The sequence below is a fragment of the Liolophura sinensis genome, chromosome 7, assembly GCF_032854445.1.
Source record: "Liolophura sinensis isolate JHLJ2023 chromosome 7, CUHK_Ljap_v2, whole genome shotgun sequence".
Taxonomy (NCBI): domain Eukaryota; kingdom Metazoa; phylum Mollusca; class Polyplacophora; order Chitonida; family Chitonidae; genus Liolophura; species Liolophura sinensis.
This window is the reverse complement of record NC_088301.1, coordinates 26,333,222-26,360,506: the sequence shown is the minus strand read 5'-3', so window position 1 is coordinate 26,360,506 and position 27,285 is coordinate 26,333,222. Positions and strand designations below refer to the sequence as shown.

General features: G+C 39.1%; 3 protein-coding genes across 4 annotated transcripts; 1 reads left to right on the top strand and 2 right to left on the bottom strand.

Annotated features, from left to right (window-relative positions):
- Nucleotides 1-387: 387 nt before the first annotated feature.
- On the bottom strand, nt 388-12,285 carry LOC135469774 (cell division cycle protein 20 homolog). 2 transcript variants are annotated; one of them, XM_064748367.1, is made up of 9 exons: nt 12,170-12,285; nt 5,999-6,298; nt 5,445-5,705; nt 4,876-5,001; nt 4,299-4,495; nt 3,427-3,756; nt 2,849-2,974; nt 2,266-2,383; nt 388-1,234 (listed from the first exon to the last, which is right to left on the bottom strand). In XM_064748367.1, the coding sequence occupies exons 2-9, from the start codon at nt 6,234-6,236 to the stop codon at nt 1,056-1,058; spliced, it is 1,575 nt and encodes a 524-aa protein (XP_064604437.1). In that variant the 5' UTR covers nt 6,237-6,298; nt 12,170-12,285; the 3' UTR covers nt 388-1,055. The 2 variants fall into 2 exon arrangements, with proteins under 2 accessions (XP_064604437.1, XP_064604435.1); XM_064748365.1 differs by lacking the exon at nt 12,170-12,285 and having other exon boundaries at nt 5,999-7,545.
- A 472-nt stretch (nt 12,286-12,757) lies between these two features.
- On the top strand, nt 12,758-17,738 carry LOC135469775 (glutathione peroxidase 7-like). Its single transcript, XM_064748368.1, has 4 exons — nt 12,758-13,133; nt 14,273-14,422; nt 15,433-15,547; nt 16,042-17,738. The coding sequence occupies exons 1-4, from the start codon at nt 12,786-12,788 to the stop codon at nt 16,236-16,238; spliced, it is 810 nt and encodes a 269-aa protein (XP_064604438.1). The 5' UTR covers nt 12,758-12,785; the 3' UTR covers nt 16,239-17,738.
- A 590-nt stretch (nt 17,739-18,328) lies between these two features.
- Nucleotides 18,329-26,281, bottom strand: LOC135470435 (selenoprotein Pb-like). The gene is made up of 4 exons (XM_064749373.1): nt 26,141-26,281; nt 25,186-25,389; nt 23,568-23,829; nt 18,329-22,731 (listed from the first exon to the last, which is right to left on the bottom strand). The coding sequence occupies exons 2-4, from the start codon at nt 25,299-25,301 to the stop codon at nt 22,465-22,467; spliced, it is 645 nt and encodes a 214-aa protein (XP_064605443.1). The 5' UTR covers nt 25,302-25,389; nt 26,141-26,281; the 3' UTR covers nt 18,329-22,464.
- Between the last annotated feature and the right edge of the window lie 1,004 nt (nt 26,282-27,285).

Below are 27,285 nucleotides of genomic sequence, written 5' to 3'. Positions count from 1 at the left end.
CCATATCTTGAACCGGTGAACACGTCAACACACTGAAGACTTTACCTCCTGCGGACAGCGAGACAGGTATTGCCTTATTCAGATTTAATGAAAATATTCATTTATATGGCTTTTTACATCGTACTCAAGAACATTTCACATACGCAACAGCGGCCAGAGTGATGGTGGGAGGAAACCCGGCAGAGCAGTGAGGAAAAACCCATGACCTTCCACGACGACGTTCAACTACAATGAGTAAACTCCAAAAAACACAATTCTCATTGTTGTAAGCTTTATTTCTTCTCCAATAATTTTTTCGTAGAAAAACAAAAACTGCAGAAAAGTAAATGCAGTTTGCAAACACATCGTATATACATTTATATATATATATACAAATTAAATACCAATGTACACAAAAAACAAACACTGAAAACAACTCAACAAGAACTGTTATGTTTTCTTTTTATCTTCCACATTTTCATTAACGCCACAAAACTAACTATTACATAACCTATAAAAGTGGGATCAGGTAGGTTTTGCACAAACTACCAAAAGTATCATCCAAAAACAGACTAGTTTATATACATATATATAGATATAAAAATACATTTCTACAAATTTACCTACTAGATTGTAGGAACATGTGAATGTTGGGAAATCTGTGGCACTGAAGCTTCAGAAATATCCTTTGTTTTTATGTATAAAAAAATTATACATGTTTTTTTCAATGAGCACAATGTCAATGTAATGCAATACATTAATCACTATTCTTTAGTATAGTCTGAGGCGCATTTACTTATATCCACGATATATGTAAAGTATGTGCTGAAATGAAAGAATGTTTGAATGATTTAAAAGCGATATGTGTGAACTTGATCTATGTGTTGTAAAAGTGGCAAAGTTAGCATGCTCTATATACACAAACTTTATTAATAATAATATTATTCCATGATGGAATAATGGAATTCCATGATGGAATAATGGAATTCCATGATGGAATAATGTGATGAAAATTGCACTGAATAATGTAGCCAGATCCATTAGCACTAGGGCCTTGCTGGGATGAAATGAAGACTTCACCGAATCATCGGCCTGAAGATAGCACTGGGTTTGCTCTTGCTGGCTGATTTCTGAGTTTTCTTCTGCTGATCGGCAGCAAAACACTTCCAGAGTCGAAGAGTTTCATCAGCACCCGCCGACACGACAGTGGATCCGTCTGGAGACATGGCCATGTGCAAGACTCGAGCTGTGTGACCTGTGAGCATGAGAGTAATGAAGAAAGAGGTCAGACTGACTGACGGTTTGTTGCGTAAGGAGAGACTGGGGTAAACCCCAGACCAAATGTCGGCAAGTCACTGACCAACTTTCCCACCATGTCATTAGAAGACGAGTGCTCTTTGACGAAGTCAAGACTATAGTGTGGTTATGTGTGTAGTGTGTTTTTTGGCATGGTGGTTTAGTGAGGCAGCACCATGTCATAACAGTGGCATTTTGTGGTAAACTGGAGCCCTGTCTTTACACATGTACATACAGGCATGTGAAGGATATACATAGCAAAAATGATCTCAAAGCAATGAACATACAAAAGTTGTAAGGTGAGGGAATTTACGTTGGAGAAGAGGCTTAACCACAAACTTATTACAAGGTAACAAGCAAATTCAGTATCTACTCATGTGGGCTGTGGTCGAGTGGTTTATATTTATTTATTTTATTTGATTGGTGTTTTACGCCGTACTCAAGAATATTTCACTTATACCACGGCGGCCAGCATTATGGTGGGTGGAAACCGGGCACAGTCTGGGGGGAACCCACGACCATCCGCAGGTTGCTGCAAGACGTTCCCACGTACAGCCGGAGGGGAAGCCAGCATGAGCTGGACTTGAACTCACAGCGACCACATTGCCATATCATTAGAAGACGAGTGCTCTTTTACGAAGATAAGACTATGCAAACCGCTTAGTAAGATCCGTATGAACAGTTACAGCGGGTAAATGTAAAAATTCCCTCCCCAAGGCGGGAAAAGAACCTATGCCTCAAAGTTGGAGTTACGCAAGAACACCGCTTTCACCAAATAACCCTAAGAGGACCCAAAACCAGTATCAAAACCGGTATTAAGGCACCAACACATTTGATCTGCGTTTTTTTGGTTCACTCGCTTTGTACTTCCGACATAACGTTTAGTCACATCACATCATAGTCTTAATGGATATGTATCTGTAGTGCTGAATCACTGAAATACCATGCTAAAGACACCAGAAAATGAATGGTATTGAAGCTGAGACTCACCAGTCAGTTCTGTGACCTTGTTCATAGTCGGGTACTTCCACACAATCAGCTGGTTCTGGGCATATCCGTGACTGGATACCAGTTCTCTGTACTCTTTGGACCACAGAAGGGAACACACCTGAGTAAACATAGATTTCTGAATTAACAAATCATTGCCTTTAATATTAACACTTCTATTTCTTCATTTGCTTTTTGTTTAACACCATACACAAGAATTTTTCACTCAAACAGCCCCACAAGTGCTACCGTGGTAATCATAGTTCTAGAACTGCAGTATAACAGGGCCTATGAGAGATGCCAGTTCTAGGGAGTTTCTAGAAGGCAGGTGGTACACGGCTTTTGCGCATGAGCGTTTGGTGCATGGGGCGTCTTCTAACCCCAACTTCCGGTGTATGCGTGAGCATCCCCACACAGAACTCCCTGAGAACTTGTATCTCTCCCAGGTCCTATGTAATGTAGTAAAAGTAAATTACCAGCTTTATAATCTTCATGAGTCAGAAGTCAATTTTCACAAGTCAGAGATTCAATTACATTACTTTTCTTCATTTAAAAATTAAAACAGGTAAGGGGAGATAAGTCTTACCTGTGACTTCGTGTCCACACTGTTGAGGAAAGCACCTGTGTTACAATTCCAGAAGCAAATCTGTCTATCAGCTGTCCCACCCCCACTGGCCAATACACCAGCTTCCCAGGGTGACCATGCTAAGGCCTGTGCAGAAATAAAGGTTCACATGATTTACTTATTTGATTGGTGTTTTAAGCCGTACTCAAGAATATTTCACTTATATGATGGCCACCAGCATTATGGTCAGAGGAAAAGATTCACAGACAGACATCAACAATGTGGCTTACCAATTTTTGTTGTTCTACAAGGATATGAATAAAATAATTTACTATCATGTTTGCTTGCTTGTTTTCACATAGCTTTTAACATGTTTAACCACCATATCAGGACAAAATCTCTCGGTTTACATTTCTGTGCGGCATCATTCCAAAGTGATGCTAAAATATTATATATGAGAAGTTTTGAAATACAGACTATATGAATCTGTAAAGTCTGGTAAAAAAAAAAAAAAAAAAAAACATGTTGCTTTCAATTCAACATGAAAATCAACCCAGGAATAAACCTAAGGAAAAAGCAAGAACAGTAGTCTCCCTTACCTTGACGGCAGCTTGATGCCTGCTGAAGCTGTACAAGGGTCGAACATCGGTGAGTGGAGCACGATCTCTAGATGACCAGATGTTCAGGATGTTATCATTGCCTCCGCTGGCCAGGTATTTGCCGTCAGGTGACCACTTGAGCCCGCAGACCTCCTGAGTATGGCTGCCTAATGTGGCTACATGATGATCAGGCACCCTAACATCGTGGTGATGGATGAAGCCACTCCGTGAGCCAGAACTGAGGATGTAAGAGTTCCAAGAAAGGGCACCCACCCGCGCCGCGTGACTAGTCATATTTCTGATTCGTTTCTGTTGTCCCACATCCCACAACTGCAAGAAAAGAAGCAAAAAAACTTGGTTAAGAACAAGTTGTATATCTCTATTTACAATAGCAATGAATATGAAACAATGAAAAATTCCCGTTTTTTCTATCAAGAATATCTTTAAAAATAAGTAACTTGACCCGTTTTAGTCCGTTTTCAATGGACTACCATACAATGATACTTGAATATAATGTATAAACTAAGAGATTTTTTTTTTTGTAATCTGTCTGCAGGAACACATATGATACTCATGCAAATTTCCATCTTAAAAGTACAGTGGAATGCTTTTGTTTTAAAGTCATCTTGTGTTCCTATATATAGCTTCCCCATAAAGGGACAATCAGATATCAGAAAGTTTAAACTTTCCAATTAAATAATTGTGTCCCACTATAACAATGGCTTACTACTTTTTTAACTTTCATCATACATTTCTCAAAATCAAAACAAGCTACAATATAACCTTTTTTAAAATAACTTTTTTTTCAAATTATTTCTGATTTATGGGCTTATCTGTGATGACTGCACCATAAAATAACTTATTAACCTCACCTGAACTTCCCCACAGCTTGTGCCCACAGCCAGGTAGTTTCCTTCCTTAATCCAGGACACTGCTCCCACATAGTCTTCAGGATTGTCCATCTGTAACAGCTGGCTTATCTCCCCTGATCCAGCATTCCACAGATAGACGCTGCTACCAAGGGCCACCGCCAAGTGGTTGTTAACAGACCAGTCCAGCAGGTTGAGATCTGAAAACAAACGAGGGTTTATTTCTTTATCTGTTTGTTTGGTGTTTTAATGCCATAGTCTGGAATTCTTCAACCATCAGCTATAATTTTAGGGAAAATTGTCACCAAGGAATTGTCTCCATGCTATATGAATGGTTACTGTAGTGAAAAGTTTCATGAAATTATAGGTCATTTACTCTATATTAGACAAAAAAAGTAAAACAGCAATTCTACACAACAGTCATCTGATGAACTACTCCCTGAAGACCAATGAAAAACACTTCTTTTACTCTGGAAGTAATGCCATTTCAGAGTGTGACTAAATGAACGATACATAGTTTTCTCCCTTTGCAACAACGTTTCAGGTTACGCAAATCGTAAACTAAAGCAATAGTACTTACAATAATCGTCAAGAATATCTGGTGCATCAAGGATCCTCTCTGGCACCTGAGGCACCTGACGGTTCTTTTTGGAACTGCTCTTACACTTCGAGGTGCTGTATAACACCTTCAGCTCAGAGTGGTAACCTGAAACAGATTACCAAATAAAATTCATTAGAGAATGAGTTTCTAATTTATTTATTTTTGACTTTCAATGTTCTTATGTTATGCTCAAGAATAGTCCACTCATATACATGTATGATGGTAAGCAGGTTTATGGGAACGGGGTTCTAGGAAACCATTCCAGCTATCCTCTTGATATAAGGCTGGAGCTGGATTTAAACTCATTATCTCAACAGTTAAGGCTAAGTTCAATGTCTAAACTGAGAAATTCACACAATTTCAACTAGCGACCGCATTATGGACAATAAAGGATAAAATTGCATTAACAAACTTGGTGCCCCTTTCGCTTAATATTTGGCATTTCTGAGGTCTTAATTTTTGGTGAAGTACTAAATAAACTACCAGTGATTAATTTAACTTATTACAAAAAAGCCTATCAATAGTCAACTGCTTCTAACCAATTGTACCTTCAGGGGCTTGTGGTGCCTTGGCTTTGTAAGAGATGATTTTGTTACTCAAGAGATCTCCATTGAGGTTTTCCTCCATGACTCTCTGGTACTCCTGTTTGGCAGGACTCAACACTTCGGTATTTTCCTGGCTGTTCCGTTTCATCAATTTAAAGTGGCCCAGGTCGAACTGTGTTGTGGCTCGGTTCGGAATAAATCTGTCACCACCGCTTGGCGTCTTTGGGGTTTTCGGCAGTTTTGCACCTGGTGTTTTTCTCTTGCCTGTAAGTTTCATCCAAATGAAAATATTACAAATAATCTCTATCTGAGGAATTAATGTCCAAAATTCCTTACTTTTCATTTTCGAGAATCAATACTGTTTTAGATTCATAGATTAAATTGTAATGCATGGGTTCCATAATATTAAGACATCATGCAAGAATCTTCATCTTTATCCAGGTGCAAGGGCCAGAAACTTTCATGGATTTCAAAATTTTCATAGATATGCCTTTACATGTACTTCTTCATTATCATGATTCATAATATTTCATCAATTTACTTCTTCCTATACTTACTCTGAGATCCAGGCGTCTTGCTGCCTAATCCGTGTTCTGGGGTATTAGGGCTGGACTTGCTGAGGGGCTTCCTCGGGGTTTTCGTGCCCTGGCTGACGTTGAGGTTATCCATGGATTGTGAAGGGCGAGGTTCCGTCTCGCTCTGTTTCCTCTGCCACCTCATGGCGGGGCCTCGCGTCAAAGCTCCGTCCATTCTCAGGATATTGCTGATCTCATTCTCCAGGTTGAACTGTGCCATGACGAGAGGGTCGTTGTTTGCAGCAAGATTGTGCGTCAGTAAGTCTCGCTTGCTCAGTCTACCTGAGGGACAAAAACGCACCCTTTTCAACATGCTTCTTCGTAAAATCATACGATGTCTGATATCCATGGTTACTTATCAATATTATGCCTCAAGAGACAAAGAGGTAGGTTTTTTTCTTCTCTTTTTGCAGTACACTTGCAATTTCTTAGAGCAGATGTTCAATCTTGACAGGTAATGTGGCAGTCTTTCTCCTTTTGGCAGAAACTTAGAATTTTCTAAGAGCAGGTGTTCAGGCACTCTTACACTGGTGTTCAGGTGAAAGGACAAAATGGAATGGTTTGAGACTGTCACTGACCCGGGTTATATACAGTCTACAAGAACAGAGATACTAACAAGCCCAAACAGAAACATCATGTCCAGTTCAGACAAATCTGACCTTGTCTACTGTCCTTAAAAACTGTCCTTTAACCAGACAATACAGTTACTGAGTTGTTGTCCCCTCAGCACAGATCAAGCTACTTACCTGGAATCAGTGTGAGGTCTAATTCACCTATCAGGTAAACTTAGCTGTATATCATTGACCACATGGTGGTGCTAGTATCTAGGTACCTTTGATTAGGGACACAAAGGAAGACATGGGGTGGAGTGGGGGAAAGGGGGTGATAGGAGAGAGTTTGGGGGTGTGGGGCAGGTAATCCTTTGTTCAGACCCAGTGCCATCTGGATTTATTGACAAGTCTGTAAATTGGATATGATCAAGGACAATAAGCAGTCAGAACATGTACCAGTTGGCTACACAGTTTTGACTAACACCTTGCCTAACCTTTTAAAACCCAAATTCACCATATAAGGTAAAACAGAGGAAACTAACAAATGTCACAGTTAGTATATTTATTCAGTGTATTCATTATTTTAATCGGGGAGTTCAAGCAGTCAAGCTGTGAACCTTGATTGTCAGACAAAACCCACAACTGTCAGTGCTGACTTCTGACAAATGTGTATTAATGTATACAAATAACCATGGATACTAATAACGAAATTGAAATGTCAGGTTAAAACTTATCTACAGATAGAGAATTACATCTAATGCCTATGACTGATCACCCAAAAAGAGTTGTTACTGCACTGGGGCTTTTGATGGGATTTCTTTCTTCTCATCATGTTAATTCCTTTTAAAATCTTTATCTGCTCTTAATATTTCCAATAGGGTTGGGTCATCCCCATACAAAGACCATTTTTTTAGCATGGCTTAAGTCCAACATATTCCACCAACAGTTCTAAAAAACAGTTATTATTTTAATTTTAGCTGTAATTATTTTTATTATTTTTTCAAAAAATATCTTAATAATCATACCATTGAAGATATGGTTTAATGGTTAAACTGTGATCATGTTGACAAATGAGCAGAAGTTTTTGCCTTCTTTTGACATTTTTCTGCCATGATTTCAACAGGTAAAGCAGACTCATTATGTTGCAGTCAGCCCATATTTAGCAGTGCAATATTTCAATCCGAGACATCAAGTTGTGAACATGGATTTCCAGACAAAACCATAACTGTCTCTACTAGCTTCTGATAAATGTATATTAATGATTGATCAACAGGAAAAATAAACATGAATAGTGATCATGAAGTCAATTTGTCACTCAAACACTTACATTATAGCGATAGACAAATAAAGTATGTCCAGCATGTATGCTCAAACAGTCGCTATAACATCATCAGTTGTAAATTTTATATACTTTTTTTTATTTCTGACATCATTTTTAATGATTATTTTATTTTATGAATTTTCCATTCACAGAACTGATACAACTTGGATAGGAGAGGTTTAATGATGATTCAATAGTGATTTTTTTTTTAACACTACTCCAATTGTCATGTTCTCCAATTCATTACTTACCTATGATATCACAATCTTGAGTACAGCTCAAAACACTAATGAAATAAATAAGTATGATTTCATATTGTCAAAACAAGAGTACCCATGCTTGTACAGTTTTACTTGTTATGTACTTAAACTGTTTTACAGCATTTTTTTACCAACAACTTAAATATTTCTTCATTTCCAAGGATTAAAAGATATCAACCATATATGTATGTGGGAAGGTCAGCCAGCAACCTGCGGATGGACATGGTTTTCCAAGGGGCTCTACCAGGGTAGACTCTGGTCATAATGCTGGCCGCCGTCGAATATGTGAAATATTTTTGGTGTTTTATGACGTGAAACACCAATCAAATAATAAATACCAATCAAATAATAATAAACACCACTCTAAAAATAAATAAATTGAAAGACACTGTAATAAAAATTTAAAGTGAATCACTCTGGGCCCACTTCCACAAAACTTTGTAAATCAGGTTTTTGTAACTTTTCTCTTAAAGACGTTGACTTATGGCACTATAACGTACGCAAGCAGTTGAAGAGAAATACGAGTTATGAAGTTCTGTCAAAGTGGAAATTGAATTCTACACACGTAAGTAAAATTTTATAACCAATTCACAATGCAAAGAACTCATGAGCTGATCAGTGATGAAAGTTCTATCACTTTCCTTTATCTTCATGTTCTTATAGTGACTCGGGCCTGATGTTCTTCAGTAAGGCGTTACACACCAATAAAATTATATAAATCAAATATACAAGCTGCTTAACAGGACTCAAGACCTATTCTTTGTATAAGAATTCTGTTTAAGTGAACATAAAGCCTGCCACTACATATACACAGAAAGATGATATAAGACACAGTTATCACAGAAAAATATGTAAAAAATTCTGCAAAGTCTTGAAAGCCGAGAAGATGGAGTTCAGCAGTGGAGATATTGCAGTGACGGACAATTCACTCAGAGTAGCCATCTTGTAGAAGCTCTTATGAACTTAGCCAATCACTAGTGCTCAAAACGTCACGTGACAATTGGCTGTCACGACAAAAAAAACCTATTAGGTCTCAACTGAAAACGGAACACAGCTAATACTCTTTGATTGGGTATCAGGTGTTTTTGTTTGTACACTGTAATTTCTTACTGTCACATTGTTTAATACCAATGGTACGGGAGAGCTATGTTTTGGGATGTCAATCTAGATAGAAATGAGTGACTAGTTACTGACCTTTGTTTGCTATTTATTTTGTTGATAAGCGGTGCAGAATTTTAGAACATTTTTGGAATACTACTTTATTAATGAATTCAGTTTTATTGGCTGACTTTTAAGTTCTCTTTAACAAGGAAGCTGACTGCAAGTTTTACATAAAAGTATTTATTTTTACAGGTCACCATAACAGCATTAACAAGTAATAAATCAAAAATCATGAGGACCTGCAAAATCTCTTCGCTTTCTTACTTAATACCAGTTTAATCTGTTGTTCTGCTGCCTGCCTATACAACAACAAAACTCAATCCATATTATACTGATTAGGAGCAATATTCAATCTCCTTAAAATGAACACAACTACAGATTAAGGATTAAGTATTAAGGAGATTTGTCAAACTGCTAGGTAACAGAATTTCAGAAGAATAACTGTCTTTCAAATTATCTGTTAGTGCACGATATAGTGTTGTTTTTTTTGTTTTTTTTTAGTTATCTGGCAATATTTGTCTGACAATTATGTCCTTTCAATACTTTACACAGCACAAACTTGATGCTTCACTGATGTACATACTACTCAAATGACTCAATGGCTATTGTAAAACTAACACATTTACATGTACAATACAAGCCTAGATAAGCTCACCAAGAAGAATGTTAAATATTTTGATTAATCTTCTAACAAGCTAACACAGGAGGTGTGAGATCATGCTGTGTTCTTATCTCCTGATTATAACTGAATAGGAAATCAATGACCCGAGTAAATACAACATACTGGGCATTACATCTTTGATCTGAACTTTTCGCTTTATATTATTTCATCAACGACGTTATATACTGAGTAAACATCTGGGATATATTTTTAGTTTAATCATGAGACGAAAGTTACATGATATTGCCGGAGATTAATTCAACTGTATGGGTAACTGTCATATTGAATATTAATTAATGAATATTGGCAATTAATTTATTAAATAATTGGACTGGCTTCCTCTCCAGCCCTAAGTCAGAAGGTCTGTCAGCAGCCTGCAGATGGTTGTGGTTTTTCCCTGGGCTCTGCCCGGTTTTCTCCCGCCATAATGCTGACTGCCGCCAAATAAGTGAAATATTCTTGAGTCCCGTGTAAAACACCAATCAAATAAATAAATAAAATATTAACTGATTGGTATTTAATACTCAGGAATTTTCCACTTATACGATGGCAGTCAGTTTTATCATATGGGAGGGGGTAACTGTAGTGCCGGGGAGTAAACTGAAGACCTTTACCAGGCACCGCACTTCTTGAGAAAGAGACAGCTGGATTTGAACATGTGAGCTCAATGGTCATGAACCTGATAGGTGCAGCAAATAAGAGTTTTAACCATTGGAACCAGTAGGGTCCCTCAATGAAGGTGTTTTGTGCAGGGCACTCCTCTCTCTTGCAGATTTCTTCACCAACCAGCCTTAGTGTGAAGAGAGGCTCAGAACAACAACAGAATCTAACGACAAAAAACTTGCAGTTGCTTGTCAGTAAAGAAGTGTAAATTACCAACTTTCTGTTCGGCAATGAACCTAAGTTGGCAAGTTTGATAGCACAGCTTCTCAACTTTAAAAACAAACTAATTATACCATAGACAGTGCAGTCAGTCTAGGTCCACATACATGACACATCGAACAGAGACCAAAAACACAGGGTCGAATTAGCCCAAACAACTGGTCTATACATCGCTTTTTGTTTACGGACAACACTCACCTGTGTGGCAATTTATAGCCCAGAACATGTGTGTGTGTGCCAAAAGACACAAGTTAACAAATATGTCCCCTATCCATTAAATGTCACTGCTCATGGTCAAAGATTTCAGGACAGAGTGTGTATCGGCTGCTTAGCTAAAGGAAAAGTCGCATATCTGAGTCAGATCCAAGTAAGTCCAATCGACATTTCAGGGGTCTGGTGAGTTCATGCAGATGTAGGCGATATGAGGTCGAGGCTCTCACAAACTAACACAGAAAAAAGGCACGATTTTATAGGATTTGCGTGAACTCCCATGACCTCTGAAATGCTCGACCAGTCAGAGTCAGGTTGGACGAGTGGTGAACATATTTCTATGTAAGAACCGGAGAGAGTCCAAGCTCTCTAACTGCCCACATAATCATTTCAACTTGACTGTAAATATTAGCTTGCACATGCATGGAGATGTGATCACTATAGGACAAAAACCAATAACAAAGCATTCCTTATTGTTTAGTGTTTTTAGGTAGGTTAATCAAATGGTCTAACGTTTAAATTTAGCAGTTAAATAGGCTCTGCCAATTTTTTGGACTGCAAGCAGAAAGTTGTATAAGCTATACAACTATGGAGGTGTTGTTGGCTGTGATGATTGGTCTAAATATTAAAAAACGTCACAGCCAAGGTTTTTGTTGAGGGTCGAATGTAGAAGTTGTCAAACATTCAGTCACCCTAACCCGTTCATGGCAAGATAAAGAGAAGTAAGATAACTTGGTAGACGTTCAATATTTCTCTGTGAATGTATTTAATCATCACGACAAAGCTTCCCAGGTAGCCCACCATTTTGTTGTCGATCCCCACTCTTATAAAATTTGTACGCAATCTTCATTTATCAACTTATCATGGCATACATATTCGCTTCCGTGATCTCAAGATTTCACTTAAGAGATTTGCATTCAACAGCATTGTTAATTCCTAAATAGTGCTACGATAAAGTGCTAAATAATTTACAGAGCATTTCCAGTTTGACGAGATGCTTTGTTAAACACCTATGTTGTTGTTGTAAAATCACCCCTTATCTTCTCTCCGTGAAGACTTTGTTTTCCACCATTAAAAATTATGCATCATGAAGATAGTCAAACTTACCACTTTGTTATTCACGGATTAGGCGTCTTCTTAAGGTGATTAGCATCAGAATTATCCGATAAAAACAAAAGAAAGTTGATTACATTGATGACAAGGTTGTCTCTTCGTTGCAGGTTTGCACATGCCGGCTTTAGGTTAACTAGTTCATGATTGGCCAACAGCGCAAGTGCTCGCGTTTTGATTGGCTGGTAGGAAATAAACAATCTCCTCCCCCGTGGCGACGGCAAAACATTCGGACACCCCTGTGGTAAGATAACAGCCGTTGAACATTACCTCTGCCACAAATAAAATGGTTTAAAGGTCAATTAATTATTAGTAATCCAACAAAAGCGTTGTTTAAAAACATTTAGAGAATATATCAATCACATCTTCATAGCCTTTTTACTTGAAAGTTAATTTTCTCCATACCCCCAGAAAATAAACATCACCCCTAAGTTTATTCTAAAAATTGCACAGTTTCCTTCAAGTTTCCGAGCACACAACCACGTTGTACACTCGTATCTTTATCTGCATGAATGATATATTGCACTGGCAAGATACGAATCTGCTGTCGTGGAAGAAAGTTGCAGACGATTTGATGTATACGATGGAAGTAAGAAAGTGTTTGTTTGTATTTATGGGGTTGTTGTTTCTGCATCCATGCCACGGAAACCTTCACGATGATTCTGATAAGGATCAAGATCACGCTGATGATCAGATTGCACATCAACTAGAGGAAGAAGTGCAGCCCCTGACATTGCAGTCTCCAAGCGGCGAGGTGGACGACTCTCAAATTCTGCCAGACGAAAACGATGTCGTGGTAGACAAACGGTTGTCTGATGAAGACGATGATGGCACGGCCAGGCGTGTAGATAACACTTTTCCAAATTCCGATGTGTATTCTACAGGAGGGAGAAATTTTTATTCATACCAGGTTTTCAATATTGACGGCGAAAAAGTGCAGTTAAGAAAATACAGGAATAAGGTGCGATATTACCATCTGAAGGTCTAAAACTTGTCTAACGATTTTTATTTATGATTTTGAAAAGAGCAAACCACTTATTTGGTATTTTTTAATTTGTTTGTCGATGTCCTTAGAATACTAGACGACACTATACACTGACAGTATAATTATTGCCTTATAATTTATAACTACATGTATGCCTTCTGGTATAGCCTACTGTATTTAACCTAAAGATTACTGGTAGCTTTTTTTCAAGGGACACATTTTCCATTATTCTGATCGATTCACCCACTGTATATGGCTACTTATAGGGTTTCTTGTGTGAAGCTTGATTAATTTCTTATCAGAAAACCCCCTAAAGTATCATTCTAATGCCTTCATGTGCTCCTGTAAGTGCATTCTTACCGGCCAAACTTCAGGTGAAATACAGTATTTTTTGCCAAATTAGTATTCCGGATATTTGGGCTAGATTGAGACTGCAAGGAACAGGCTTGCCTTTGCCCATAACCAAAGCATATTTAATATTTATTTAGGCTTTTGTATTGAAGTGTTATGCTGTATCGGTACTCAGCAGCATTTCACTAAATGCTTATAGCAGTGACGAAGAGCAGAATTAGGTGAGGAGGAAATCTATTATTATGAAGGCCTGCACAAGTTTCCACTACCTTGAGCTTGTATTTAATAGACTTGTTCTGCTTTGTCATCACAAAAGTCAGGTTGTTACCTTCAGTCATCAATCTTACCTGGTGTTACTATCTGGAATAGGCTTGTTGGCACTTAAATTATTAGTCATTCTAATCCAGGTTAGAGTTTGTGCAAATGGTTAAAATTTGTATTAGTATCTTGACATTATTTTATTTATTTATTTATTTATTATTTATACGATTGGTGTTTTATGCTGTGTTCAAGAATATTTCACTTATATGACGGCGGCCAACATTATAGTGGTAGGAAACCAGACAAAGCCCGGGGAAAACCCACGAACATCTGCAGGTTGCTGTCAGTCCTTCCTGTCAGTCCTTCCTACGTTGCCTTACTACCCACACAGGTACTTTCAGTTGGTATTTAGGCAGTCTATCTACATTTTGGTAGACTATATTTGATTTAATTGATAAGGTTACCATTTGAAGCTTATTAGGATTATATGTCACTGTTTTCAGGTCAGTTTGGTCGTCAACGTTGCCAGTGAGTGTGGATTTACTGATGGTCATTACAAAAGTCTTGTGAGAATGCAGAGTATGTTGGGAGGAACCGGGAAATTCAATGTCTTAGCGTTTCCTTGTAACCAGTTTGGTGCCCAAGAACCAGGGGTATGAATGTTATTAGGGCTAAGTTTAATCTCTTACTATATTACATGAAGTTTAAACACCAGGGGGCCTCCGTGGCTCAGGTGGTTAGCGGGCTAACGCAGCGTAATGACCCGGGAACCTCTCACCAATGTGGTCGCTGTGAGTTCATGTCCAGCTCATGCTGGCTTCCTCTCTGGCCGTACGTGGGAAGGTCTTGCAGCAACCTGCAGATGGTCGTGGGTTTCCCCCGGGCTCTGCCCGGTTTCCACCCGCCATAATGCTGGCCGTCGTCGTATAAGTGAAATATTCTTGAGTATGGCGTAAAACACCAATGAAATAAATCAATAAATCAAACACCAGCTTTTAGTCATCAGTGAGTGTGAAACACGTAGAATTCTAAAGTGAACAGTTCTGTCTAGTAGTAAAAAAGGAAACTTCTGTGTTGAGCTGAATAATTGCTATGGTCAAACTTGTGCAGTTGTCATGTAAAATACTGTAAAACTTCAAATAAGGTGTGGCTCAGTCAGTAAGGTGCATGGCTCCTAACCATAAGGCACAAGAAGTGAGGGTTCAATCCCAGCCTTGGACAGGGAAATTGTGGAATTTTTTTCCCGCAGCTGTCAGTGCTTGTGGGATGTTGGTGACAACAAGCAGCCAACACTGTTCTTGAGGATGTTTGCACAGCCTAATTTATTTACTTTCATATCTTGTCTTCCACATATTTTGTGCAGAACATGTGGAATATTTTATCAGTGACTTGTCAGCTGTCAGCTTTATGGGCAGAGGAAACCAAAATGCACTCTTGTTTCCTCCATCCTTAAAACTTCTGACGATTGTATAAATGAAAAATGTTCATGTTTGGTGTTAAATAACAATCAGATAAATAAATAAAGAAATGATTTTGTGGTTGATATTTATGGCTTTTAATTGCCATGGAATGTGTGTATCCTACCCAGTAGGCTTCTTTATCATTCTTAATTTAGGACTGAATAACTTGATAATTGTCTTCTTGGCATTCATTGTTGTTTCAGAATAATAATGAAATAAAGAATTTTGCTGAACAAAGGTACCAGGTGAACTTTCCCATGTTTTCGAAGATACAGGTTTTGGACTCAAACATTCCTGAAGCATGGAAGTATTTAGAGGGTGAATATAAATTTCTTTCTGTTTTGTCTTTCACTGGGATTCTTATCCCAAAATGCATAAACTGTTATGCTTGTATATGTACATGTATATAGTGTGGTTTCAGCCCACTGTAAATGTGAACAGGGCCTGACAGATGAATCGGTTAACCAGTGATGTGTTATTTGTTAGAAAGTGATGTCATACAGTGTACAGCCAAAGGAACAACAGTATTGGAATGTTTCTCATTAGCATCACTTCGGAACTTGCAGGAAATGGAGAATTGTTGAGGGCAGCTTACACACCCTGTAGGAAATAATTAGACGAAAATGTGTTTGTAGATAAAAAAATATATATATTACCATGGGAATACGAAATATTGCTAAATAATACAGCTGTTTGAAACTGGTGTCAATTAAATAAATAAATAAATATGTTTTTAATATTGTTTTCTAACACACACACATTCCTTTTTCTCTTATAATGTTAAAATATGCTACGTTGTTCTGTATTTCTAGAGAAATCTGGGAAAGTGCCAAACTGGAATTTCTGGAAATATCTGGTAAATGACGACGGAGATGTTGTGGATGCTTGGGGCCCATGGACATCAGTAGAGGACATATTTGATCAAGTCAAGGCTGTTGTAGACCGTATATCTAAACCAAAGGACCCAGAATTACCAAATGTAGTAACACAAGATAGAACTGAGTTATGATCCTTTGGTGTGTAAATGTATCATATTTAGTCTCATGATAAATAAGATCGGTGTTCTGGCAATAGCACTGACACAGGTCAACTTGCACTTGTGGACTTGAGTTGTCCAAGGGTATGTCCTGTGAATAATGTGCAGGGTGTGTTGTTGTCTGGAACATTTTTCAGCCGTAGGCACTTTGGAGCAGTGCTGGTTTTTTCAGCCCATGCAATCCAGATTCCCCAGCTCCATTGACCTGAGGGCCTGTGTGGCAGTTAGTTGTTGACGGCACACTGACATGTAGACCTACATGAAGTTCACAGGAGGCCATTTCCCTACCACCAATATGGCAGCTTGGAACAATTTTTCAGGATAACTTGCCAAAGGTTGATGGTTTTTTCCGAGCAGTCCAGTTCCCTCCACCCTTAAAACTGTCTGTCATCATATAGGTAGAAAATCCTTGAGTGTGGCGTCGCACAACAACCCAAGAAATCAATGTCAGTCTGTCTTAAGAGAGATTCAATACATGTATGGCGGACAAACTGTGTTCAACTTCGGTTGTTTTGCTAAGATAACAGTGTGTCATATTTATTTATTTGTTTGATTGGGATTTTACACCTTACTCAAGAATATTTCACTTATACGACGACGCCAGCATTATGGTGGGAGGAAACTGGGCACAACCCGAGGGAAACCCACGACCATTCATCGGTTGCTGCAGACCTACCCACGTGCGGCCGGAGAGGAAGCCGGCATGAGCTGGACTTGAACTCACAGCGACTGCGTTGGTGAGAGACTCCTGGCTCCAAGTGTACACTCTATTGCCTAGTCACATCATGTAGCCTGATCCCTAAATACATGTAACTTGAAAATGAGCTGCAAACACGAATGTTGCAGAAATGACCTACATGTACAAACTGCAATACATTTCAGGTATTGTTGGCATGATACAGCACAAGTAGATCTACGTATATTAACTTGCCAGAATAAGTCCAAAGTCACACATTATTATAATGTGAAAGTGATCTTCAGGATACTATACAATACATAACCTTTTGAGCACTGTATGAAGCCTGTTTTGAAGGATTATGTCAAGTTTTTTGTATTGTGATACATGTATTAAAACAATAATTGAAATATATTTTGCGATAAACTCTCCAAAAATATCCCCAGCCTTAAAGAAATTCCTTGTAGAAGAAATAATCTAAGCAAATGCCAGGTGTGTGTTGTTTGCAGGTGTGGTCCTTTTTGCATTATCAATTAATTTGATAAAATCTTTTTATTTTTAACATTCATTTTATTTTATTATACATATTAAAGTTGGCATCTGCATGTACATCACTAATTTCATTAGGTATCATCTGTTGGTGAGAAATTATTTTTTAAAATGGTTTATTTGCACCATTGACAAATTTATCAGATATTTGTAAGGATATCTTGTTTGTTGATTGTTATTGTTATGGTCGTTATGACTCAAATTGTGCACATGTTTTACTTATTTGCTTTTAATTAAACACAATCGTGTAATCAACTGCAGTGTCATTCTGTCTTTAATGATGAGCTAGGAAACGAACGTTTGATGTCAATGAAATGGCGAGTAGGTCCCCATTAATATAAGCAAAAAGACTAAAGAGAAAGACAAATGAATAAGCAACTCAGGGACAGCCATTTTAGTATTTAGAATATTGGTGAGAAACTACTTTTTGATATAGATGTAATAAATTTCATTTTAGAAAAATTTTGGTCTTGTTTTAGGCAATATGATAAATAGGTCAGATAATAGGGAATCGGATAATGAACAATTGGATAATGGATCATCAGATAATGAACCGTCCAATAATGAATCCTGAGATAATGAACTGTCCAATAATGAATCTTCAGATAATGAACTGTCCAATAATGAATCCTCAGATAATGAATCATCCAATAATGAATCCTCAGATAATGAACCGTCCAATAATGAATCCTCAGATAATGAACCGTCCAATAATGAATCCTCAGATAAGGAATCATTGACTACATGCACACATTAACATAGGCAGTAAACTGTACAGTTCTTGATATTTTGCTCATTAACGACTGTGATCCTCATGAAATGAAAAACAACCAGCTGATTTGTTTATTGACAAATTGTTTATTATTATTATACATATAAAAGAAATATCACTGGATGAAAGATACATATGATTTCAAAAACCCAGATTCCTTGATTTTAATCACTCATTAAGGGGTCCAAAACAGCAGGTTCATAACCATGATTTTCTGCCATCTTTTCATGAAGAGTTTTAAAAATAAGGAACATTGGCTTTAGAAACATATGATAAATTTAACGCTGACACATTTAAGATTATGCAAAAAGTTACTGTCTTAAGTGAATAAAGTGTAAAAAGAAACATTTGATAATATGTGTATTTATGCTAACATATTGAAAATAGTAACACATCTTAGACACTATACTGTGAGTAGAGTGCAGAAAATATACAAGTATTCGTTCTTAAAGTGATAAACTATCAAAGAGAATTGGCAACATTTTAAGCTTCTAATGCTCAGATACCTCCCGGTTTTCTCTGAGAATCGTCATACAAATGGTTTCTCTTCGATGGTTGATGCACTTCTAAAATCTGGTGGAATATTTGGTGGGAATCTAATTCATAATACTGTTTACCACTGGTCACCATCAGGATGGTTTATCACCAGATATTTGTCAGTGTCAGCAGTGTACACCCGTTGGTCACTGTCACTGAGTACTGTCTGATGTAGTAAGATCACTGGGTCAAGATCAGGATACTGTAGACGTTGCTCCCTGACTGCACTGTCAGCAGTGTACACCAGTTGGTCACTGTCACTGAGTAATGTCTGATGTAGTAAGATCACTGGATCAAGATCAGGATACTGTAGACATTGCTCCCTGATTGCATTGTCAGCCCTGTACACCAGTTGGTCACTGTCACTGGGTGCTGTCTGATGTTTTAGGATCACTGGATCAAGATCAGGATACTGTAGACATTGCTCCCTGATTGCACTGTCAGCCCTGTATACCAGTTGGTCACTGTCACTGAGTGCTGTCTGATGTAGTAAGATCATTGGATCAAGATCAGGATACTGTAGACATTGCTCCCTGATTGCATTGTCAGCCCTGTACACCTGTTGGTCACTGTCACTGAGTACTGTCTGATGTAGTAAGATCATTGGATCAAGATCAGGATACTGTAGACATTGCTCCCTGATTGCATTGTCAGGCCTGGTCACCAGTTGGTCACTGTCACTGAGTGCTGTCTGATGTTTTAGGATCACTGGATCAAGATCAGGATACTGTAGACATTGCTCCCTGATTGCATTGTCAGCCCTGTACACCAGTTGGTCACTGTCACTGGGTACTGTCTGATGTTTTAAGATCACTGGATCAGGATCAGGATACTGTAGACATTGCTCCCTGATTGCATTGTCAGCAGTGTACACCAGTTGGTCACTGTCACTGAGTGCTGTCTGATGTTTTAGGATCACTGGATCAAGATCAGGATACTGTAGACATTGCTCCCTGATTGCATTGTCAGCCCTGTACACCAGTTGGTCACTGTCACTGGGTACTGTCTGATGTTTTAAGATCACTGGATCAGGATCAGGATACTGTAGACATTGCTCCCTGATTGCATTGTCAGCAGTGTACACCAGTTGGTCACTGTCACTGAGTGCTGTCTGATGTAGTAAGATCATTGGATCAAGGTCAGGATACTGTAGACATTGCTCCCTGACTGCACTGTCAGGAGTGTACACCAGTTGGTCACTGTCACTGAGTGCTGTCTGATGTAGTAAGATCACTGGATCAAGATCAGGATACTGTAGACATTGCTCCCTGATTGCATTGTCAGCCCTTTACACCAGTTGGTCACTGTCACTGAGTACTGTCTGATGTTTTAAGATCATTGGATCAAGATCAGGATACTGTAGACATTGCTCCCTGATTGCAATGTCAGCCCTGTACACCTGTTGGTCATTGTCACTGAGTACTGTCTGATGTTTTAGGATCGCTGGATCAAGATCAGGATACTGTAGACATTGCTCCCTGATTGCACTGTCAGCCCTGTATACCAGTTGGTCACTGTCACTGAGTGCTGTCTAATGTTTTAAGATCACTGGATCAAGATCAGGATACTGTAGACATTGCTCCCTGATTGCATTGTCAGGCCTGGTCACTAGTTGGTCACTGTCACTGGGTACTGTCTGATGTTTTAGGATTACTGGATCAAGATCAGGATACTGTAGACATTGCTCCCTGATTGCATTGTCAGCCCTGTACATCAGTTGGTCACTGTCACTGGGTACTGTCTGATGTTTTAGGATCACTGGATCAAGATCAGGATACTGTAGACATTGCTCCCTGATTGCATTGTCAGGCCTGGTCACCAGTTGGTCACTGTCACTGAGTGCTGTCTGATGTAGTAAGATCATTGGATCAAGATCAGGATACTGTAGACATTGCTCCCTGATTGCATTGTCAGCCCTGTACACCTGTTGGTCACTGTCACTGAGTACTGTCTGATGTAGTAAGATCACTGGATCAAGGTCAGGATACTGTAGACATTGCTCCCTGACTGCACTGTCAGGCCTGGTCACCAGTTGGTCACTGTCACTGAGTGCCGTCTGATGTTTTAAGATCACTGGATCAAGATCAGGATACTGTAGACATTGCTCCCTGATTGCATTGTCAGCCCTTTACACCTGTTGGTCACTGTCACTGGGTACTGTCTGATGTTTTAAGATCACTGGATCAAGATCAGGATACTGTAGACATTGCTCCCTGATTGTATTGTCAGCCCTTTACACCTGTTGGTCACTGTCACTGAGTACTGTCTGATGTAGTAAGATCACTGGATCAAGATCAGGATACTGTAGACATTGCTCCCTGATTGCATTGTCAGGCCTGGTCACCAGTTGGTCACTGTCACTGAGTGCTGTCTGATGTTTTAAGATCACTGGATCAAGATCAGGGTACTGTAGACATTGCTCCCTGATTGCATTGTCAGGCCTGGTCACCAGTTGGTCACTGTCACTGAGTGCTGTCTGATGTTTTAAGATCACTGGGTCAAGATCAGGATACTGTAGACGTTGCTCCCTGACTGCACTGTCAGCAGTGTACACCAGTTGGTCACTGTCACTGAGTGCTGTCTGATGTAGTAAGATCATTGGATCAAGATCAGGATACTGTAGACATTGCTCCCTGATTGCATTGTCAGCCGTGTACACCAGTTGGTCACTGTCACTGAGTACTGTCTGATGTTTTAGGATCACTGGATCAAGATCAGGATACTGTAGACACTGCTCCCTGATTGCACTGTCAGTCCTTTACACCAGTTGGTCACTGTCACTGAGTGCTGTCTGATGTAGTAAGATCATTGGATCAAGATCAGGATACTGTAGACATTGCTCCCTGATTGCATTGTCAGCCCTGTACACCAGTTGGTCACTGTCACTGAGTACTGTCTGATGTAGTAAGATCATTGGATCAAGATCAGGATACTGTAGACATTGCTCCCTGATTGCATCGTCAGCCCTGTACACCAGTTGGTCACTGTCACTGGGTGCTGTCTGATGTTTTAGGATCACTGGATCAAGATCAGGATACTGTAGACATTGCTCCCTGATTGCACTGTCAGCCCTGTATACCAGTTGGTCACTGTCACTGAGTGCTGTCTGATGTTTTAAGATCACTGGATCAAGATCAGGATACTGTAGACATTGCTCCCTGACTGCACTGTCAGCAGTGTACACCAGTTGGTCACTGTCACTGAGTACTGTCTGATGTTTTAAGATCACTGGATCAAGATCAGGATACTGTAGACATTGCTCCCTGAGCCTTGGGTCACTGTCATCCTTTTTCTTCGGTCATAGTCTGACATGGTCATCATCATACATTTGTGCCATTCTCTGGCATTTGATCAAATGTATTAGTCATATTGGAAGGATCTGTTATAGATGAAGTGTGATTGAGAGATTTATCATTGGAACTAAATGGCTCTTCAGTGGAATTGCACAAGGTAAATGTATTGTTAATATCAGTACTGTTGGCACATAGTGTTGTGCTACTGTTTGAAGGTGTGGACATGAATCATTTTCATGTGATAGTTTTAATGACATCTGGCAAAACCGTTGTTGTTGGTGGAACAGTTGTGGAGATGGGTCCAGGACATCAGTGTGTTTCAAGGCCTAATTTGAGAATGACTTTACACAGGTAAGTTTTAGAAAACTGTTCTCAGTATGTTAAAGAATGATGCACCCTTTCTGGCATCTCCTCTTGGTGTTTTGTGTGGTGTTTAGAATGGTGATGGTGATGGTGATGATGATGATGATGTTCTTTAGTCTTTAGTTTTTGATGATGTTTCTCCTTTAGATGCTGTTTCTTCTTCAGTTTATGTTTGTTACGTTGCAGCTTCTGGTGTTTCTTGCTCTTCTTCCTGGACTTGTGCTTCCTGACCGTCTTATTGTACAAGATTCGCTCCATCTTTCTCTGACGGCGTATCTGGAATTTTGTGAATTAGAACATCTTAAGGGTGAATTTGATCTGCTGTGCCGCAGCTTGCCTTACTGAAAAAAAAAACCTCTGCCCATACACACTTAAAAAAATTAATCTGTTAATTTTAACACAATATTTTGTCTTATTCAACGTATGATCGAGTTAGTCTAATGGAATCTTTATGTTTAATTAATAGAATGTGTGTGCTGTTTTTCACAGAAAAATCTGCTGCAAGACTACATTCTTGCATCACTTAGACAACAAATTAATTGTTGAGTGCACATTCAACTGTTGAACTTCAACATCAGGGCAACGTTGTCTGATCACCTTCAAGGACAGATATGAAGTCAAAAAGCAAATTGGAAATGTTAAAGATTTTTTTTCATTCCAGATGTTGACATTAATTTGCATGGGGTTGAAAAACACTTCACATATCAGCTTTAGGTAGCCTGCCGGTGTGGCAGGATTTTCCTGGCTAGATTGACAAACGCTGTATTGATTTGGTTTCCTAGCTGTAGATTCGTGGAAAGAAGCTAATTCACAGAATGTATATCCCTCTCTAACGTGATGGACATATGTATGTATCAAGCTAGCCCGAGCTGGTTTTCATTCTGGTATCTTATGCATGGATCTGACTGGTTTTCCGATCAGAGATTACACAAATTGAATTTGCACACCAAATTTATTAAAATTGGAAGGAAAACGAATGCGTGACGGATAGACAGGCTCAAATTAATCTCTCTCGCCTTTTCGCGATTCAAGCGCGGAGTGAAAAAACATTTAACATTTAAAAAACCTTTCAGGTATATGAACACTCTAAGAATCAGTCTCAGTCACAGTACCTCCTCTAACTCCTTGCGGTTGTAAGTGACTGGGCTGTCTCCCATCATTCTGTCCTCCATGTCAGCCGTGACGCTTGGCTCCTGTGTTGGGTTTTCACCCTCTCCTTCGTTTTCAGCTTCCTCTGATTCGCCAGGAGCCCCGTGCTGGGACCTCTCACAGCCGCAGGGGTCGTTGTTGTAAGCCGACAAGAGGTACTCCTGGAAGAATCTGTAGCCTAACCAGCTATCCGGGTAGGGCAGATAATAGGCTAGGTTCCCACATCTACAAAATTGTGAGAATTCATGAACGAAATGAACTAATTTAAAGGAATTATAATTGTGAACTAGAAGAGAATATCCAAGAGCACAAAATTGTGCCAGAACTGAATGTACATTCCAGAAACAATTTTACTTTGCATGTCAGTGATCGAGGATCATTAGAAAAATTCATTGCATCACAACCCCCCTTAGTCGAAGGTCAGTGTGTACGTGGAATATTATGCAAATCCCTGTATGACCATCAATATGAAGGTCAGTGTGTAGGTGAAATATCATGCAAATCCCTGTATGACCTTTTCCGTAAACTTAACGACAGACGGACAAAATGACCAACAAAAACATCAGGATAATGATTGTATCCATGACACCTGTAGTTTTTGGTCCTCCTTTCTATACCCTATTTATCAAATGTGTTGGCTATTTTGTAGCTTAGATCACTGCATATGGTTTGCTGTTCAATTCAGTTCACTTCATTTCTTCAACACTTCGGTAGAGGCTCGTTTTCCATTATATAAACAAGCGTAGATGGAGCAAAACACTGATTCTGGTTGTTGGAAAATTTATGTGTATGGAAGCATATTTGCCACAAGTGCCGTCACTGGTAGATGTACATGTATTTCGCGTTGCCTATTCAGAAAGGGATGTGGCTTTTCTCTTCCGCATTTTATTGACGTTTCATTTCAGATACCATGCATGGAGTACTTTTCACATTATGCAGTATAGTAATTATGCAGAAATGATGACACAATGTTCGTACTGCTACAAGGGCTTTGTAAAATCGGTTCCAGAAAACAACGCTGCTAAAGTGAAAGGGGTGCAATACAAACGGTACTGCCATAGCAACACGTTGTATAGAAGATGACCTTCTGGGTAGATGGCATAATCTTATATAAAGATTTAGATAAGTAAGTATCTACAAAGTTTCATGGGAGTAGTCCTTGGTTGATACATCCTGGAACAGGACCCAGTTGATACACAAAAGTATTCCCCAGAAGACACGTTTTAAAATAGAACACGGTTGATACATAAAAGTTGCCCCAGGTAGATATATGCTAATAAAATAGCACCTGGAGTCGATTCCACAAAGCCATTTCTGACTTCGGTCAGAATTTAGAATCTTGTCACGATGCTTAGTTTGTGGTACTGGAAGTTGACAGTTTGACACGTTTGTCTTGAAATGGCTGGGATGAGGTATAAAAGGCATAAAATTGCACAAGGTATTTCAGATGTGGCTTCGGCCCCTGATTGATACATGCATCCGGAAATAGGACCCAGCACCTGAAGCTTACGGCTCATTGGTCAGAAATGTAGCTTGTGATTCCGGCGCCAGAAACACAAATACACAGCCGCTTTGTCTTACCTGTCGTATATGAAGAAGTCGTCTTTGTTCCCCTCAAGTGAAGTCCAAATATTTCGAGAGTGAGTATCTTGGAAAACTGGAAAGCCAACTCTCACCTCCAGCTCTTCAACCAACATTTGGGAGTGCCAGAGACGGGAATTGACGACATAGAAGGCGATATCTTGGAACCCATGACTGACCAGTGCCTGCCTCACTGTCTCCAGGCTGTATGTGCAAATGTACAAAAAAAATGAGTTCCTTTTTAAGACTTGATCAGCGGGTAAATTTGGTCATGAAAATATTATATCCAGAATATGTATTGATAAAGGATTGAGAAAACAGAACAAAAGGAAGGCCTAAAAACAATTTTGACGTGTTCTATGAAAAACTTAAGGAACACTGACTCGTGCCCAGGCTATATATTGTCCAAATTAAAACTGACAATATAATTTTAAAATCTATCCATTTACGTGTGTAAGTAAGCAGAAATGTATCAATGCAGATAAAACTAACACGTATATCTATACATGTCAGCAATAACTGCAGTAAAAGGTGCCAGTGAGATTTATAGATCCCTTCATTATTGCCAGAACTGAACAAAAAAAAAAACAATTTCTACTGATATTCCATTGGAATAACTCAGTCATGGAGTTAAGGTATAGATAGCTACTACGCCTATACTACAATTTGCATAAATCCGTGAGAATTCGCGTAAACATCGACAAATAAATAACTTAATGATGAAAAGTTCATCTCTAGGAATGGTATATCTTTACGATCTTGCATGGTTTTGTGTATGCATAGTCCATCTAATCCCGGAACACTTTGATCGTTTACATTATATAGTTTTAGTTTTACCTGGATGCGTTTTGAGAGAATACATGGTATTAAGGCATAAATCAATGCGTGACGAATTTAGTAACGAAATTGGCGTGACAATGTCAGGTATTAGAGCAAAGAGAAGGTATAGCCTTACCCACGGGCCTGGTGTAGACACAGGTTTCAGCTGGCCTGCAGTAACGCCACGACTGTGACATTACCCACTGCCTCCCTCATGGGGTTCCGCTCCCCGATCGTCCAGACCGGGGGAGGGGCACATATCTGGGGGTCAGCGGAGACCAGACAGAGCAGGAGACTGGCACAAGCCGTCAGGACCGCCCCTCGGCCCGTCATCTCTATATCTGTCTTCCTGAGAAAAAGAACGCCAGTAATATGTGAGGAATCACCCACAGGTTTACTACTGCTTCCAGCAAAACCTGGTATCCAAAGCACCGATCACTATGGAGGATCTATTGATATGTATATACATGTATGTTTCGGGTTTTACATCGTTCTTGACAATTTTTCATTCATATGACGACAAGGAGTCATTATGTGTGTCTACATAGATTGTGCCTTGCTGATATCTTGCCGATGTGACGTTAAGCCATCATTATTCATTCATTTGAAAAAGCGAAATACACACAAGTCCAGCTATTTGATTGGTTTAGGGGATTTCCGATGTTTAGGGGTCGATTTCACAAAGCGATTTTTGTTTTAAGTCAAAAAAATTTAAAGCTTTAATATAATGCGTAGGCCTATACATGTACCATATATGACCAAAGAAGTTGTGTTGGAGTTTTCTTCAAGACAAAAAAAAAATCATTTTATACCTTTTCCTAATATAAACATTTAGGGTTCAAAATAAGTGTTAAAATCACTTTTCAAATAAGGACTCTGAGGAAGCCACCCATTAATTCTGCCTCCAGCATTTGCAGCGATTCAATGATCGCCAGCACTCGTCAAGCCGTTTAGGTAGTCATACATGACATTATTTGAAGACAGGAACTGGAACCATTCCATCTACCAATAGGACATGCTCATTGTACTCTCTATACGAAAATACGTGCTAGTTCAAGTCCAGCTTATGCTGGCTTCCTCTCCGGCCGTAATTGGGAAGGTCTGCCAGCAACCTGCGCATGGTCGTGGGTTTCCCCCGGGCTCTGCCCGGTTTCCACCCACCATAATGCTGGCCACCGTCGTATAAGTGAAATATTCTTGAGTACGGCGTAAAACACCAATCAAATAAATAAATAAATAAATAAATAAATAAATAAACTATGTGCGTCACATGTAGGAAAG

Excerpts from the sequence above, each read along its gene's own strand:
- LOC135470435 (XM_064749373.1), bottom strand. The coding sequence starts at position 25,301 with ATGTTGGTTGAAGAGCTGGAGGTGAGAGTTGGCTTTCCAGTTTTCCAA. Across the intron at positions 23,830-25,185 it reads GACTTCTTCATATACGACAG|ATGTGGGAACCTAGCCTATT; the intron begins GTAAGACAAAGC and ends ACAATTTTGTAG. Across the intron at positions 22,732-23,567 it reads ACCGCAAGGAGTTAGAGGAG|ATACGCCGTCAGAGAAAGAT; the intron begins GTACTGTGACTG and ends ACAAAATTCCAG.
- LOC135469774 (XM_064748365.1), bottom strand. The coding sequence starts at position 6,365 with ATGGATATCAGACATCGTATGATTTTACGAAGAAGCATGTTGAAAAGG. Across the intron at positions 4,496-4,875 it reads AGATATTCTTGACGATTATT|ATCTCAACCTGCTGGACTGG; the intron begins GTAAGTACTATT and ends GTTTGTTTTCAG. Across the intron at positions 1,235-2,265 it reads CAAGGTCACAGAACTGACTG|GTCACACAGCTCGAGTCTTG; the intron begins GTGAGTCTCAGC and ends TCATGCTCACAG.
- LOC135469775 (XM_064748368.1), top strand. The coding sequence starts at position 12,786 with ATGGGGTTGTTGTTTCTGCATCCATGCCACGGAAACCTTCACGATGAT. Across the intron at positions 14,423-15,432 it reads TTGGTGCCCAAGAACCAGGG|AATAATAATGAAATAAAGAA; the intron begins GTATGAATGTTA and ends TTGTTGTTTCAG. Across the intron at positions 15,548-16,041 it reads AGCATGGAAGTATTTAGAGG|AGAAATCTGGGAAAGTGCCA; the intron begins GTGAATATAAAT and ends CTGTATTTCTAG.